The sequence below is a fragment of the Cydia amplana genome, chromosome Z, assembly GCF_948474715.1.
Source record: "Cydia amplana chromosome Z, ilCydAmpl1.1, whole genome shotgun sequence".
Lineage (NCBI taxonomy): Eukaryota > Metazoa > Arthropoda > Insecta > Lepidoptera > Tortricidae > Cydia > Cydia amplana.
The window spans coordinates 23,297,501-23,314,735 of record NC_086096.1 but is presented as its reverse complement, the minus strand read 5'-3'; the positions used below and the strand labels follow the sequence as shown (position 1 = coordinate 23,314,735).

At 41.8% G+C, this 17,235-nt stretch overlaps 1 protein-coding gene across 1 annotated transcript in view; it reads left to right on the top strand.

Annotated features, from left to right (window-relative positions):
- LOC134660638 (gustatory receptor for sugar taste 64f-like) overlaps positions 1-16,091 on the top strand; it is a 30,136-nt gene extending 14,045 nt beyond the window's left edge. Inside the window, exons 7-11 of the mRNA XM_063516413.1 lie at positions 343-497; positions 14,007-14,054; positions 14,759-14,927; positions 15,835-15,924; positions 16,002-16,091. Of these exons, the coding sequence (XP_063372483.1) occupies positions 343-497; positions 14,007-14,054; positions 14,759-14,927; positions 15,835-15,924; positions 16,002-16,091 (552 nt within the window). The remainder of the gene's footprint in view (positions 1-342; positions 498-14,006; positions 14,055-14,758; positions 14,928-15,834; positions 15,925-16,001) is intronic.
- Positions 16,092-17,235: the final 1,144 nt, after the last annotated feature.

Genomic DNA, 17,235 nt, shown 5'->3' with positions numbered 1-17,235 from the left:
AAGAGGTATGTTTTCATTTACAATAATAACTCTTTTTTTTTTAAATAATAACTCAAATTTTTTTAAATAATAACTCTTTTTTTTTAATAATAACTTTTTTTTTTTTTTTTTGCTGCAGCTGTCATAGAAAAAGTAATGTATGCAACAGCTCATAATTGGTTCTTAAAATTCTCGGGTCTTTCTTCGACCCTTGAATTTTAAGAACCCTTATTATATCACTGTTGCATAAACTACTATTATATTATTGAAATAAAAATATATTATCATAATAAATTGTAACATCATAATCGGCCTAAAACGAGAATCATCTTTGTCATTAAAATTACGTTATTGTATCTTCAGTACTTGCCGGCATCATTCTGGCGGAGCGCGCGCGAGGAGTATAGCCGTGTGACGCAGCTTGTAAGGAGAGTTGACGATGTCATTAGTGGAATAGTCTTCATATCTTTCGCAAACAACCTATTCTTCGTGTGTTTACAACTGTTCAATACTTTAGAGTGAGTATCTTGTAACCTAAGGTAATCTTGATACTCGTAGTTTGACCTCAAGGGAAAAAGGCATTAATAGGTCGAGGTTTTTTTTTTTCTATTTATATCCCGTATAGAGCCCGGATGCATATGTTTTCGTCTAGACAGAGCATCTAAGATGGCATTTTTTTGTAAACTTAAAAAAAAAGTTAACGTGGGATTGTGATTTTTTGTTTTTTTTTGGCAAGAAGAAATGTTAACACCTTGAATTCTGATTCCGAAATACATTTTTCACTTAAAATCATAATTAAAATGACTTGAAGTTCGTCTGATGATGAAATGTCAACGGGGACACCGCCTGAACTACGGGAAGAAGCGAGATTAGTGAAAGATAAACTATTACGTCCGAAGTCTGCCGAGAAATATTTAAAGACGTGTGAGAATATGGCTTGGAGAAACAACAAAAAGACAGATTCATTCTCAGAAAGCTAGTTATCTAAAGATAAACAACCAAATACGCTATTGGCGATGTACCTACTCGTATTCGATGTTGAAAAGTACAATACAACTCAAACACGACATAAACATCAAAAATTATACCAAATTGACATCATGCCTAAAGAGGCAGTCCGCTGGTTTTAATTTAAGCAAGAAATCAGACTTTATCCGAAGAGAACATAAATACATTTTTAAATGAGGCTCCGGATGACATGTTTCTGATAAATAAGGTACTTAATGTGTTCTGATAAATACTCGTAAGTAAATCAAATTTAAATATGAAACCCGTAAAGTGAAAGTTTTACCGGGCACTGCTTCCGTAGAAACTCAGCCACCTTATTAGCCAATTCTGGCGCGAATATGACTGCCCTAAAAAGACACGGTGGCTGGAAGTCAACTGCGGTAGCTGAAAGTTATATTGAGGATTCTATCCAAAATAAAATAAACATATCGGACAAAATCACCTAAATTATCAAGCTGCAACAGTCAGACTGCCAGGCTTCTTCGTCTAATTATACACCGACAGTTCCTGAAGAAACTCATCACTCAACACTCAAATTCAAATAATCAATATTTCAACATTATCAATACACCCACTACTGAAAATATTCAAACTAATATTACAGTGCCCGGTAAAACAGTCACATTTAATATTTCAAATTGTCCATCCATCCGGGCATCCACGAATTGCCCTTTCCCGGCCTCTTCTTGTACATACAATGAAAGTCTCGTGCAATTTTATTATACTATCAAAATAAACAAGATGAAATAGTACATTACTACAGAGGCCGGGACAAAAGGGGTTGCCGGCCGAAGACATAGGTATAGACGGCCGAGCGAAGCGAGGCCGGATAGGTCTGAGGCGGGCAACCCCATATTTCCCGCCGAGGTATGTATAGTGCTTTTCTCAAACATGCAATGAAATAAATAAAATAAAAAATCCACGAAACCCAAGTTTTATTTATAGAAAAACTAAAAGTAAACTACACCCAAAATATAACTAACACGTAGGTACTATAACTAACACCTATATCTTTATCACGCGTATGTTTTACACGAGTCGTGTATTTTTACTACCCGTATATTTTCATGTATCTTTGATTTTTTCGCCTTGTATCCGTCTGACTGTCGTTTTCGTCGCATAAGTTTACATAGTCTTTCATGTTGATATCATGTTACACATACATCGTTGCTTTATGCATAGAGTAAATAAGTATAATTTCCAGTTTCCACAGTATTGACGATTTTGTAGTTACTTTCATTTCTTTAAAATATGCCACAAAACTGTTTCTAATAAACTGTAAGCATTTTTCTTAGTTTCTCAAAGAATAAAATTGCTATAAGCAACCATATACAGTCTTTGACTTGGCGGCAGAGGCAGCAAGTTATTTAAAATTCTGCTTACGCTGCCAATTCAAACTCCTACGATTACAATTAATATTCATTTCATTATTTCGTCGGAACTCATATTAAAGTAAAAAAATCAACAACGCACCATAAATCCAATAAAACAGAAATACAGAATGAATTTTTTTCAACTTTGCCTCCAACACAATTAAAAAAAATAACTACGCGTGTTTGACCTTTTTACCGCTAACGTTTAGATGAAATATTTTAAATGTTTTTATTTCTGTAGTTAAATTTGTCATTTAAAATTATAGAATTTGGTTAATAATGTATTATTTATTATGTTCATGTTGATTTTATACAATAAAACTGCAAATTATAGCAAACATTGTTTTTTCTTTTTTTTTATATAGGCGTAGTGGCAGAGTGTCATTACGAACCATAAAGCAAATACTGCAAAGGTATTTTTTTAAATGGATGAATGCCACGATGCTGTGTCACAAATATCTGTGAAATGGAAATTAAAAAAGAGGACTTTGCCGGCCTAGGTCTGCAAGATTTGTATGAAATTCCATTAACGACCTCTTGTCCTAGCCGCACCTGAAACGTCGTACCTACTTCGCAGCCTATTATAAGGAACATAACATCAATATTTCATTGCATGTTTGAGAAAATTACTATTATGGGACCCATTACGGCCATTACTGAGTCGTTTGAATTATATATGTAAATACAAATAAAATATTTGTTTATCACTAGACGAACGAACTCCACTCCATCGGGGTTAATTATACTGTTCAAGACATTTCTATCATAGTTTGTTTACATATTATCTTATACCTTTAAACGAGCAATTATTGTATTGTATATAATAATAATAGCTTGTGGCGAGCTGTTGGGGAGTAACGACCCCACGGACCCGAGTGCTCCAGAGAGTCGGTCAGGGTCTCCGTCTCCGGCGTGTCTTCGTCGGTTGGAGTGGAACCCCAAGGGGACCCGCAGGACTCTCGGCTCTGGCTTGCCTTAATTGGCCGTCCAGAGAGGAGTCGTTAGAGCTATATGCTCCAGGGGTGGAAGTGAAATTTGCGTAAGCGCGAGTTGGCACAGTGGCTGTTTACAGTCACTGGGTAGAAAGCGGTGTACACCTCTCGACACCCCTGAGCCGCTCACACCGATGTTGCTCCTGGTCGTCTTCGCGACGGCAGTTTCAGGGGCCCATCTAGTGCGCGGCAAGTCACCACCTGCCTCGATAACTTGTGTAAACCTTGTTATGGCAGGTGTCCGTACGTCTTTGCAATAGCCCAGTCTCATAGTCCACCCAAACTTCAATCCATAGACCGGTATTCTGTTCACTTTTTTTCTACAATAGTCCCAATGCCTGCTGAGACCGGTTCATGGGTGTCTATTGTTGCACCTGTAAACGGGTCCCAGCAGGCGTTCTACATGACATCAAAGCTCTCCAAAGGGCCTCTACGTGTTGGATCTATATCCCCACGCAAGCCTATCAAAAGACCGGGATTTATAGGCCCGTGATCCCAAAAAAGGAGATACAAATAATAATAATAATAAAGTAGTAGCCTAACTGATATTCACAAACTTGCAGACATCACACAATCGTTTTCTTCAGACATTTGCATGGAATTTGGTATCGACAAGTGCAAAATTCAGTCAATTCGAAATGGTCAATTAGAACACAATAGTTACACCCTAAATTGCGGCGATCGAATCGACCCAATTGATGATGAAGACGGCTATAAATACCTAGGCTACCAACAGACATGGCAAATTCATCACAAAATAACTAAAACAACACTCAAACACAAGTTTACAGCCAGGCTTCATAAAATCCTTAATACACACCTTAACGCAAGAAACACAATAAAAGCAATTAATACGTATGCAATTCCCATACTAACATATTCTTTCGGTATTATACAATGGTCCCAAACAGATCTCTGTAATCTCCAAAGGAACATTAACACGTTAATGACGAAATACCGCAAGCACCACCCACGAAGCTGCACCCAGAGGATGACTCTACCGAGAGCTGATGGTGGAAGGGGCTTGATAGATATCAAGAACCTTCACAACAAGCAGGTAAGATCACTTAGAAAGTTCTTTCACGACCAGTCCTCCCGCTCTTCAATGCACCAGGCCATCGTTACGAATGACAAAAAATTCACCCCGCTGAATCTAAACGACCGTACAACACAAAAAAATGAGGTAATTACGGAGCCACAGCAGAAACAACAAGCGTGGGTGCAGAAGGCACTTCACGGTAGACACCGACTGGATCTCACCAACCCCAACGTCGACAGGCTGTCGTCCAATATGTGGCTCAAGAGAGGTGAGTTGTTCCCGGAAACCGAAGGATTTATGATAGCCATCCAAGACCAAATTATGGACACCAAAAACTACCGAAAACATATTATCCGCGATCGCAACCTAACCACAGACTTATGCCGACGCTGTCACGCAGCCTCAGAGACAATACAACATATTACAGGAGCATGCCGATCCATATCCCAGACTGACTACAAGCATCGCCACGACCAAGTTGCAGCCATCATACACCAATACCTCGCATTTAAACTCCACCTTATTAACAACAGGACTGCCTACTACAAATACTCTCCGCAGACTGTACTAGAGTCACCCGATTACAAACTTTACTGGGACAGAACTATAATTACAGACAGAACTATCCACTACAACAGGCCTGATATTACCCTTCATGACAAAACCGCAAAAATTGTATATCTGATCGACGTTGCTATTCCTAACACCCACAACCTCACCTCTACACACACCGAAAAGATCAGTAAATATACAGACCTGTCTATAGAGATTAAAACCCAATGGCGAGTGAACACAGTTAAAACTATTCCGATCATCATTTCATCCACAGGTGTTATCCCCCGCACTCTGCATTCCAGCCTCAAGACTCTTGATATTCACCCACTCACGTACATAATCCTACAAAAAGCTGCCATTATGAACACATGTAGAATAGTTCGGAAATTTCTAGCTCTAGAACAATAGAGTCGAAAATACATTTCAATATTCGTTTGGCCAAAAGCCCGCGAATATGGAAACAAAACTTCCTCCAATTGGAGAGAAAAATAAAGAAATACCAATAAGGCGCCTTCTGCATCTGGCCCTTGATCCAACCACCTAGCGAGAGTCTCTCAAGATGTTGGTCGAGACTCTTCGCTATTAGACCGTTCGCTGAAACAACTATCGGAACAATGATCGTCGAATCAACATCCCACATGGCGGTTATCTCGTGAGCCAAGTCTAGGCGGTGATCTTGGACACGGCGCGGATAGTCCGCCGGTTCCTGTCTCTGCAGCCCTGACCACCGGTAGCTTGGGCCCTGCCCCGCTGCTGGCGGCACCCTAGGTTAGGTTTTTTATAATGTGTTTATATGTATTTTGTATTGTTTTTGTGTTTTTGTATTTTATTTTTATATCCATATTATAAAATAACCTAACCTAAGATCAGAAATAAATACGAGGAGTCAAAAACGTGCAGCGGAGTCGACCAACAACGCACGCCCACCACCCCCGCCCGCCTCGTCCAGTTCCTCGTCCACACCGTCGTCAGGCGACGAGTTCGCAACGGCGCCTGACACAGACGGGTCCAGTGACGAGAGCGGGCCGCCGCCGCCGCCGCCACGACCACCTGCGCGACGAGGGCGGCCACCGCTGCCGGCACGCTTGGGGCCTGCGGGACATCCTGCCCCGCCCACGGCTCCCGCTGCCGGTGGTATAGTGCGACGCATGCGATGGACTCGACAAATGAACGAGAACGTCATGCGCGCCTATTATGGGGCTACAGAGGGGGGAACACAACTATCCGCCTATCGTTCAAGAATACTGCCTCTGTTTCAGGTTCTTGAACCCACCATCACCGTGTCGGAGCAGCGATTATCGGATCAGGTGCGCGTCATTCAGCGGCTAAAGCGGTTGGATGACTCGACACTTGATCGGCTTCGCCTGGAGGCTCTCTCTGCTTGCGCGGCCTCCACCTTGGCGCAAGACCCGCCCGCGACGTCGCCGGATCCGGTGCCGACACCCGACCAGGCACCGGGGGCACCGCGGGTGGATCTCAGCGCCGACGAGGAGGAGATTGCGCAGTGTGTGAGTAGTACAGCCAATGAGCAATTGAGGAGGACTCTGGATGAGGCGATTACGCAGTATCGCTCCACTCCCAACACTAGGCCACGATTACCACGTTTGCCTATGAATAGACGCAATCTAGCGCTAATGGGAGCCCTAAATGCTTTACTAGAGCCATATCTACGGACTAGTAAAGATTTAGATGATACGCACGCGATCATGTATTGCGGAGCCATCGCGGCGTGCCGTGTTGCACGAGTCAAGCTTCCGGACTCTGAACGTGCACCTAGGACCGCCGGAGGTGCCCCCGCATGGCAAATACGGATCGAGCGACGTATCAGCTCTTTTAGGACTCTGATTGCAAAGCTGATCTGCTTTAGGGGGGGCAATAACCGCCCCCGAGTAATGCGCTTTGTGAATCAGGCGTTCGTGGGGACGGGTATTGAGCCCCGCGACTATATTGCCAATATCACGGAGCGCATCGACTTTCTTAAGCAGAAAGTCTATGCATGGGCAAACCGTATTCGCCGCTACAGAGAGCGTGTGGATCGATTCCAGCAGAATCGTCTTTTCCAGAGTGACCAAAGGAAGGTGTACCGAAAGTGGGAGGAAACTAACCTTCGTGAGTCCGACACGCAGCCGCCGGATCCTACTGTCATGACTGACTTTTGGCGTAGCATCTGGTCGGTGCCTGTCGGACACACCGAGGGGAGTTGGATGAATGTTGTCGAGCGTGAATGCGAGTCCATCGAACCTATGGGGGTAGTCACTATCACCCCCGATGATGACGTAAGTTGTGCCATCCGCACGGCCCAGAACTGGAAAAGTCCTGGGCCGGATGGATTGCACAACTTCTGGCTAAAATGGTTCCGATGCTCGCACTCGTGCTTGGCAGCACAATTTCAACAAGCCCTTGAGCTTGGTTCTCTCCCACCTTCCTTAACAACTGGTGTCACCTTCCTGCTCTATAAGTCCGGTAGTACCACGGAAGCGAAGAATTACAGACCCATCACGTGCTTACCTACACTCTATAAGCTCCTTACATCCATTTTGAGGACAAAAATCAACGCGCACATTGTCGCTAACAATATTTTGGCCCCCGCTCAAAATGGATGTAGGGTTGGGTCCCGTGGTACTAAAGAGCTCCTCCTCATAGACATGACCATTTGCCAACAAATCCGGCGGAACAAGGAGGCCCTCTCGGCCGCTTGGATTGACTATAAGAAGGCCTATGATTCGGTGCCTCATTCATGGCTGGGGAGGGTCTTAGAGTTGTATAAAGTTGATGCAGCTTTGAGAGCCTTTCTAAGCGCATGTATGAGGCAGTGGACCACAGTCCTTCGTCAACCAGGAGGCGGGGATGACCGCCCTGGCCCGCAGGATTTCATAAGGATTGAGCGAGGAATATTTCAGGGTGATAGTCTGAGTCCCCTATGGTTCTGCCTAGCTCTGAATCCCCTCAGCACCCTGCTGAAGGATTTGGGTCTAGGTTGCCGGCTTCGGAGAGAGGGTGAAGTCATTTCTCACCTTCTGTACATGGATGACCTCAAATTATTTGCACAAAATAACCAAGACTTGAAGGAGCTACTGAACACCACCGAAGTCTTCAGTAGTGCCATCAACATGGAGTTTGGTGTCGATAAATGTGCGGTTATGCATGTACAGCGGGGGAGGGTTGTAAATTCAACAAATTTACAACCTTCTGAGACAATGTCTTTCAGATGTATCTCTGAATCAGAAACCTACAAATACCTTGGTATGTCACAGTCGTTGGGTATTGAGGACGAGGGTATTAGACGGCTACAGAGAGCGTGTGGATCGATTCCAGCAGAATCGTCTTTTCCAGAGTGACCAAAGGAAGGTGTACCGAAAGTGGGAGGAAACCAACCTTCGTGAGTCCGACACGCAACCGCCGGATCCTACTGTCATGACTGACTTCTGGCGTAGCATCTGGTCGGTGCCTGTCGGACACACCGAGGGGAGTTGGATGAATGTTGTCGAGCGTGAGTGCGAGTCCATCGAACCTATGGGGGTAGTCACTATCACCCCCGATGACGTAAGTTGTGCCATCCGCACGACCCAGAACTGGAAAAGTCCTGGGCCGGATGGATTGCACAACTTCTGGCTAAAATGGTTCCGATGCTCGCACTCCTGCTTGGCAGCACAATTTCAACAAGCCCTCGAGCTTGGTTCTCTCCCACCTTCCTTAACAACTGGTGTCACCTTCCTGCTCTTCAAGTCCGGTAGTACCACGGAAGCAAAAAACTACAGACCCATCACATGCTTGCCTACACTCTACAAGCTCCTTACATCCATTTTGAGAGCAAAAATCAACGCGCACATTGTCGCAAATAATATTTTGGCTTCCGCTCAAAATGGATGTAGGGTTGGGTCCCGTGGTACTAAAGAGCTCCTCCTCATAGACATGACCATATGCCAACAAATCCGGCGGAACAAGGGGGCCCTCTCAGCCGCTTGGATTGACTACAAGAAGGCCTATGATTCGGTGCCTCATTCATGGCTGGGGAGGGTCTTAGAGCTGTATAAAGTTGATGCAACTTTGAGAGCCTTCCTAAGCGCGTGTATGGGGCGGTGGACCACAGTCCTTCGTCAACCAGGAGGCGGGAATGACCGCTCTGGTCCGCAGGATTTTATAAGGATTGAGCGAGGAATCTTTCAGGGTGAGTCTGAGTCCCCTGTGGTTCTGCCTAGCTCTGAATCCCCTCAGCACTCTGCTGAAAGATTTGGGACTAGGTTGCCGGCTTCGGAGAGAGGGTGAAGTCATTTCTCACCTTCTGTACATGGATGACCTCAAATTATTTGCACCAAATAACCAAGACTTGTTGGACCTACTGAAAACTACCGAAGTCTTCAGTAGTGCCATCAACATGGAGTTTGGTGTCGATAAATGTGCGGTTATACATGTAGAGCGGGGGAGGGTTGTAAATTCAACAAATTTACAACTCTCTGAGACAATGGCTTTCAGATCTATCTCTGAATCAGAAACCTATAAATACCTTGGTATGTCACAGTCGTTGGGTATTGAGGACGAGGGTATTAGACGGTCGGTGAAGGAGCGCTTTTTCAGTCGGCTCACAAAAGTCCTTAACAGTCTTTTGTCAGGAGGCAACAAAGTGCGCGCCTTCAACGCCTGGGTAATGCCCCTACTCACATACTCCTTTGGCATACTAAGGTGGACTCAGACCGAGCTGGACGCCCTGGATCGGTGGGTCCGATCACTGCTCACCGCACATCGCATGCTACACCCACGCTCGTCAGTTATGAGATTGTACATCCCACGGAAATGTGGAGGCCGAGGCTTCCTAAACGCCAAGGATCTCCACAACCGCGAGGTGTATAATCTCAGGAATTATTTCCTTAACAACGAGTGTGGGATGCATCGTGATGTGGTGGCAGTAGACAGGAACCTCACGCCGCTCTCCTTGGCAAACGAGAACTGGCGCAAACCTGTGGTACTAAGTACTGCGGATCGCAAGGCGGCATGGGAGAGTAAGGTGCTACACGGGCGGTTCTACAAGGCCCTCACGGGACCTGATGTGGACCTGCTCGCGTCGGTGAACTGGTTACGATTCGGGGACCTCTTCGGAGAAACCGAGGGTTTTGCCTGTGCAATTGCGGACGAAGTAATGATGACGAACAACTATCGGAAATATATCCTCAAGGACGGTACGGTCGACATTTGTCGGGCATGCCGCCGTCCCGGAGAGTCACTCAGGCATATCATTTCCGGTTGTTCTCATCTTGCTAACGGCGAGTACTTGCACAGACATAATCTCGTAGCCAGGATTATTCACCAGCAGCTTGCTCTTCTATACGGCCTTGTGGACCGCGAAGTACCGTACTACAAGTATTCACCTGCGCAAGTTCTCGAGAATGGTCGTGCCACGCTCTATTGGGATCGATCTATCATCACTGACAGGACTATTGTAGCCAATAAGCCTGACATTGTGATAATAGATCGATCGCAGCGCCGGGCCGTGCTCGTTGACATCACCATCCCCCATGATGAGAATCTCGTGAAAGCCGAGAAGGACAAGTCTAGTAAGTACCTAGACTTGGCTCACGAGATAACCGCCATGTGGGATGTTGATTCGACGATCATTGTCCCGATAGTTGTTTCAGCGAACGGTCTAATAGCGAAGAGTCTCGACCAACATCTTGAGAGACTCTCGCTAGGTGGTTGGATCAAGGGTCAGATGCAGAAGGCGGTGATCTTGGACACGGCGCGGATAGTCCGCCGGTTCCTCTCTCTGCAGCCCTGACCACCGGCAGCTTGGGCCTTGCCCCGCTGCTGGCGGCACCCTAGGTTAGGTTTTTTATAATATGTTTATAAGTATTTTGTATTGTTTTTGTAAGTGTTTTTGTATTTTATTTTTATATCCATATTATAAATAACCTAATCTAAGAAATTAAATGAATAAAGGAAATAATAATAATAATAAATATTATAGGGACATTCTTACACAAATTGACTAAGCCCCACGGTAAGCTCAAGAAGGCTTGTATTGTGGGTACTCAGACAACGATATATATAATATATAATATATATAAATACTTATATACATAGAAAACAACCATGACTCAGGAACAAATATCTGTATCATCATACAAATAAATGCCCTTACCAGGATTCGAACCCGGGACCATCGGCTTCACAGGCAGGATCACTACCCACTAGGCCAGACCGGTTGTCGTATATATTATAATATTTATATGTTTCGGCGACCTTGGGAACAGGGTATCCCACCAAAAACATTTTCATGTAAAATGTTGCCAAGACGAAACCATAATGCTCGCATTGACAAAAAGTTATCAGATATCTTGTACGAGGGGCGTTCAATAAAAAGTGAGAATGAGTATGTTATATACAACTTTTAATAAATGTTATTTTATTTTTCGACATAGTCACCTTTTAGCATAATACACTTAGTATATCTTTTTTCTAAACTTAATATTCCATTTCTAAAAAAGGTTTTATCTTGAGTACTTAAAAAATCTTGTACTGCAGCGACTACCGCGTCGTCGTCTTCAAATTTCTTGCCTCTTAGGTATTTCTTCAATCTCGGAAATAGGTAGAAATCACTAGGGGCGAGGTCTGGTGAATACGGAGGATGCTTAAGGATATCGAACCCAGCATCACGTATCACGTATTGCAGCCATTGCAACGGCGGACTTGTGTGCCGGTGCATTGTCCTGATGGAACAACACAATTTTCGAGAGTTTACCTCGCCGTTTTTCACGGATCTCATTGCGCAATGTTGCTATTTGTTTGGCATATAAAGAGCCCGTAATAGTGGCTCCATGCTCGAGATACTCAATCACTACGACCCCTTTACCATCCCAAAAAACAGAGCCCATGACCTTATCGGCAGATGGGCCCACCTTGAATTTCTTCGGAGTTGGAGATGATGGCCTTTTCCATGTCATAGACTGCAGTTTCGTTTCAGGGTCGTAATGATGGAGCCATGTTTCGTCCATTGTTATAAATCGCGCCAAAAAAGTTCCCGGTCTTGCTGTATCAGGTCCAAAGCTTCTTGACAAATCTCGACTCTAGTTTGTTTTTGCGTGTCAGTAAGCATTCTGGGTACCCAACGCGCTGATACCTTTTTCATACACAAGCGTTCATGTAAAATATTATGCACGCTCCCCGTTGAAATCTTTACATTTTCAGCAATAAAACGAACCGTGACACGACGATCCGCCAAAACTAAGTTTTCGACTTTTTTCACAATTTCTTCAGTTACTGCTGTAGTAGGGCGTCCGGAGCGGGGGTCATCCATGGTCGATGTTCTTCCACGTCTAAATTCGGCGCACCAACGTGTAACTGTCGAATACGGAGGAGCATTAGACCTTAAAGTGTCCCGTAAATCTAAATTGACTTGGTCCGTAAAAAAATTTTTCAAACACAAGTATTTAATAACGGCGCGCAGTTCAATTTTCTCCATTTTCGCTAACGTACTCAACAGCATCGCAAAGAAATCGCCGTATTTTTTTTTTTAAACAAAAAATAGTTAGTTTTTTTTTCATGGCAATCAGCTAGGTAGATTAGCTTTACCGGCCAGTATTTACTTTCCCAATATTTAAAGAGTTTGCATCTCATTCTCATTATATATTGAACGCCCGCGCCCCTCGTAGAGCCAAGCTTCTAACTCTACAGGCCCTACCTTCACAGACTCGACACATTAGTCAAAATATGTGGCTTGGCCGTTTCGTCACATGGGCGTAAGGTGAAATATGTATTCACATTTCATTATTTTTTATTATAAAATAGTTCTTGTAATAATGAAACGGCCAAGCCACATATTTTGACTAAGGTGTAGAGTCTGTGAAGGTAGGGCCTGTAGAGTTAGAAGCTTGGGTCTACAAGATATCTGATAACTTTTTGTCAATGCGAGCATTATGGTTTCGTCTTGGCAACATTTTACATGAAAATGTTTTTGGTGGGATTTCACATCTTTTTGTAAGTTGCTTATGACAATCTTCTGATTTAAATGGTTGCGGGTGATTTACTATTAAAAATCCTGAAATACGTACTTGCTTTTTTACTGATTCCCCATACAAACTTCAACCCCCTTTTTCCACCCCTTTTCACCCTTACGGGGTGATTCTGGGGTTGAAACTATTTTATATCCTTCCCCATAACAACAACTATGTATCTACATACCAAATTTCAACTAAATCGGTTCCGCGGTTATCGATTTCCCATACAAAATTCCACCCCCCTTTTCACCCCCTTAGGGGCCAATAATTTCAAGTTTTTGAATTTTTTTGTTGTTTGTGGACTAATACTATCTCACATACCAAATTTCAGCTTCCTAGGACTTCAGGAAGTACCCTAGAGGTTTTGATGATCAACAGTGAGTGAATGAGTCAGTGACGAAATCGGGGTTTTTTAGACATTAATAAAATCCAAAGTATAAGAGCTATGCAATTGAAATTTTTTATGCTTACTAAGTCCACTATTGACATCATATCCCGAGAGTTTTGTTTATCTGGTATAATCCAAACCCAAGTTAAGAGGGTTCAAAAAAACGACGAAGCGCTTCGAGAAAAGGTAGGTAGTGCCCTTGCGCTTCGCTTTGCTCGTCTTGGCGGGGGGCACTACCGTGCCCCCAGATACAGGATTTTGACTCTTGGAGACCCTATACATCTCTAAGGATAATTTGATTAATTATATCATGTTTTTTGTTTTTTATTTTAGTTTTTTTTTTGTAATTAGACATTTAGAGACTTTGTACATCTCTATGTAATTGTAATACCTACTTTCGTTTGAATTGATATTTGCGGTTAGATGTTTTTCATAATTGTTGATGTGTTTTTTTTGCTTGTATGTAAATTCCATGTTGACGTGTAAAAGTGCCCTTACCCTTGTGGCCTATTTGCTGAACAGATGTTGATGTTTCACGGCTCTGAAGATTTCGATGAACTCTCTTGATTTTCACTTAACTTGGAAATTGTTGTTTAAATTACCAACGATTAACTTTGCGAATATCGAAATGTTTTTTTAGTTGTTAGTAAAGTCACATGTTAAAAAGTATAATGCCTATTTCAGAAACGGAATAAAGGGTACTGGAGCCTGCCGTGCTAGTCGTCTCAAAGGGTATGTGATAATTTATCCTACTAAGTGTATTAATATGCAAAAATTTTAAGCGCTGAAACTTACGTCTATTACTTATAATTTTGTGGTTTAATCAAAAATAAAATCACAACCTGTATAATAAGTAGGTATACAAAATTAGCCATTTTATATACAAAACCGAGAAAAAAACATTGAAAATTTTGCACATGCGGTGGTTGTTATTATATTATCCGTTCATTAATAAATACTTTTCACTATCATACTATAATTTCCATTTATAGTACTTATTTAGATATATGGGATCCATTGCATTAAAGCAATACAAAGGTCAGAAATGATAGTCAAAGTCCGACAGTCGTACTTCACTCGCGAAACGCTATGTGAACGTGACGTCAAGGTCACTGAGAGCGCATCTTGAAGTATGAACAAAACAAGAAAATTGCATTTTTGTCGGTACAATCTTTTTTTGGATAAAATGTGAGGAATCGAATGGTATCCTTACTTATTTCGTTTTTGAAAGTTAAAAAAAAAACTTAATTTTGAAAGTTTCAGGTGCTGTATTTTTGTATTACTTCCGTATATTTTTTTAGATTTTGTTATAAAATTCAACATGTGTCATCATCCCTATTTACTGAAGCTGGCTGTCCGTTAGTGCCTTCTGTTTTGGGGGAAACTAGGCCGGATCGAAATATAAATGATACTCGCCAAGTATGTTTTGTAATCAGGACGACCCTGTTTGCCGGTTACGAGGGTCCCGCGTACTTCATCTTCTCTCTCGTGTACCTCATCAGTCGGTCTGTGGCGGTTTCACTGATCGCATCGCAAGTGAACAGCGCATCTTCGCTGCCTGCTCCAGTTTTATATGATGTCCCGTCACCGGTCTACTGTATCGAGGTAATAATACAATAGGCTAGATGACAATTTTTTATTTATGGTATCATTCATTCAGGTTTGTTTTTAGGATCAAATGTCTATATGGGACCCATTGCATTAAATCAATACAAAAATCAGAAATGATAGTCAAAGTTAGCGATGTGACGAGTCCACTTTTTTTTTCAATTCGGATCATTCGAATTGATTCGGCCGCTGATTCGAATTGAAACTCGAGTTGACTCGACTCGACGGTTCGCGTGGTTCGCGACAAAGTCACGGGCACAGGCGCGGAGCGAGTTGAGACGGCAAGTTACGCGGCAGTTGTTGTAAAAAGAACCTTCAGGGCACGGAATTAAGGTTTATTTTTGAATGGCCATAGTAGCAGTGAACTCGAGTTGGGATACTTGGGATGGCGAATCAAGCGGCAGTTGTTGTAAAAAGAACCTTCGGGTCAAGGAATTAAGGTTTATTTTTGAATGGCCTTAGTAGCAGTGTGATAGCGTTGACTTGGCTCGACGAGTTGTATTCGCCGAGTTAGCGGATCGGATACCAACCTACTGCCAATTCTATCCTTTATCTGCTCGAGTTGATTCGAATTGCCAATAGTCTTGATTCGAATTAACTCATCTGTAGGTTGATTACGAATACGAATTATTCGAATCAGATAACTCGACTCGCCCATCGCTAGTCAAAGTCCGACAGTCGTACTTCACTCGCGAAACGCCCCTAGCAAAACGATAAGTGAACGTGACGTCAAGGTCACTGAGAGTCCATCTTGAAGTATGAACAAAATATTTATTTGCTATATAATCTATTTTACTAGATTTTGTTATAAAATTCAACACGTGTCATCATCCCTATTAGAATAGCATTATGCTTTTCTCTCTACGATGTTTTTATACTTTTAAATAATTGATTATTTTTTAAGGTTCAAAGATTCATTGATCAAGTTAATGGAGATAATGTGGCATTAACCGGCCTGCAGTTCTTCACCGTCACTCGCGAGTTGCTGTTAACGGTGAGAAAATGAAGAAAATTACAGAATACGAATACTATTACATTCGTTTATGAAGTTTTAAATATTATTTGTTTTAGGTTGCCGGAACAATAGTCACATATGAGCTAGTAATGTTACAGCTTACACCTTCACCTCAAGTACCTATGGCTAATGGGACTATGGCATAGATATATATGCAAACACTAATTAATATTTTTTATTAAACATATTAACTACCCACCTACCAAAGTTAAAGCAAAAAAGTGATTTTTAAAGTAGAATCATGAGCAATGCGAGGGTTTTTAGTTTAAGGCTAACTTTCTTACCCCCTTATTCATAAAACTTAGCAACCTCTTACAAAACTCTGTTATATTTTGTCTCTTTTAAACAAACAGAATTGTTAACATGACGAACAAATCATTATCAGTTTGTTACATTTGAATAAGGACATTAGACCTTATCGATGACGTCTCTAACTAAAGTTTTTATTTCATTTGAGTATGTTAGAGTATAAATACTGACATCATATTTTATTTATGTTTGCGATACTGAAAACTTTAATTGTAGTTTTCCACATATGAACTTGGCTATGAAACACCTCGAACTTTGTCTGGTCGCAACACGCGAATTAGTAGGTACGAATATGAATCATAATTTTAGATTCTGAATTCGTTTTTTCTTTATTTGATTAGTTTTTTTTTACTTTTAAATATGGTTTCTTGACGTAAAATTAAACTAGAGATCTCAGAATAATATAATTATGTATAAGTTATATTAATGTCATGTAACAACCACACTAAGTAACAATATCGCTGGGTGAGAATACGTTTGTGCCATACCTACGCCACTTACATTGGTTTACCGGAGAGTGAAAAGACACAAAAAAAATAATTTTAAATTTATTCAATATTGAACTTATTTATCATCACATATTATTACTATTTATAGTACTAAACAAATATTGTGAATATAGTGGTAATCATGAAATAAAAGCACTTTTATTATTGCCATATCCGTTTTTGATGAGTAAATGTTAAACGTACAATGTATGATATGACACAAAAGTTTTGGATATGTCACATTTTTCTGATAATTTTCTGATAACAGAGTGTAATTATCCTATAGTAAAGTGCGGATATGGAACAACATTTTTGAAAAATATGTTTGTTCAAAAACCGAGTAGTGTCAATTATGGCATATTTTTTGTTATTTTAGAAATCATTAAAAAACGATTTTGCTAAAAAATGGATATGGCACAAACGTATTCTCAGCCGACGATATATTTCAGTAGGTTATTTTTCTTTGAATTTAGGCCAAACATGAATTGTTTTG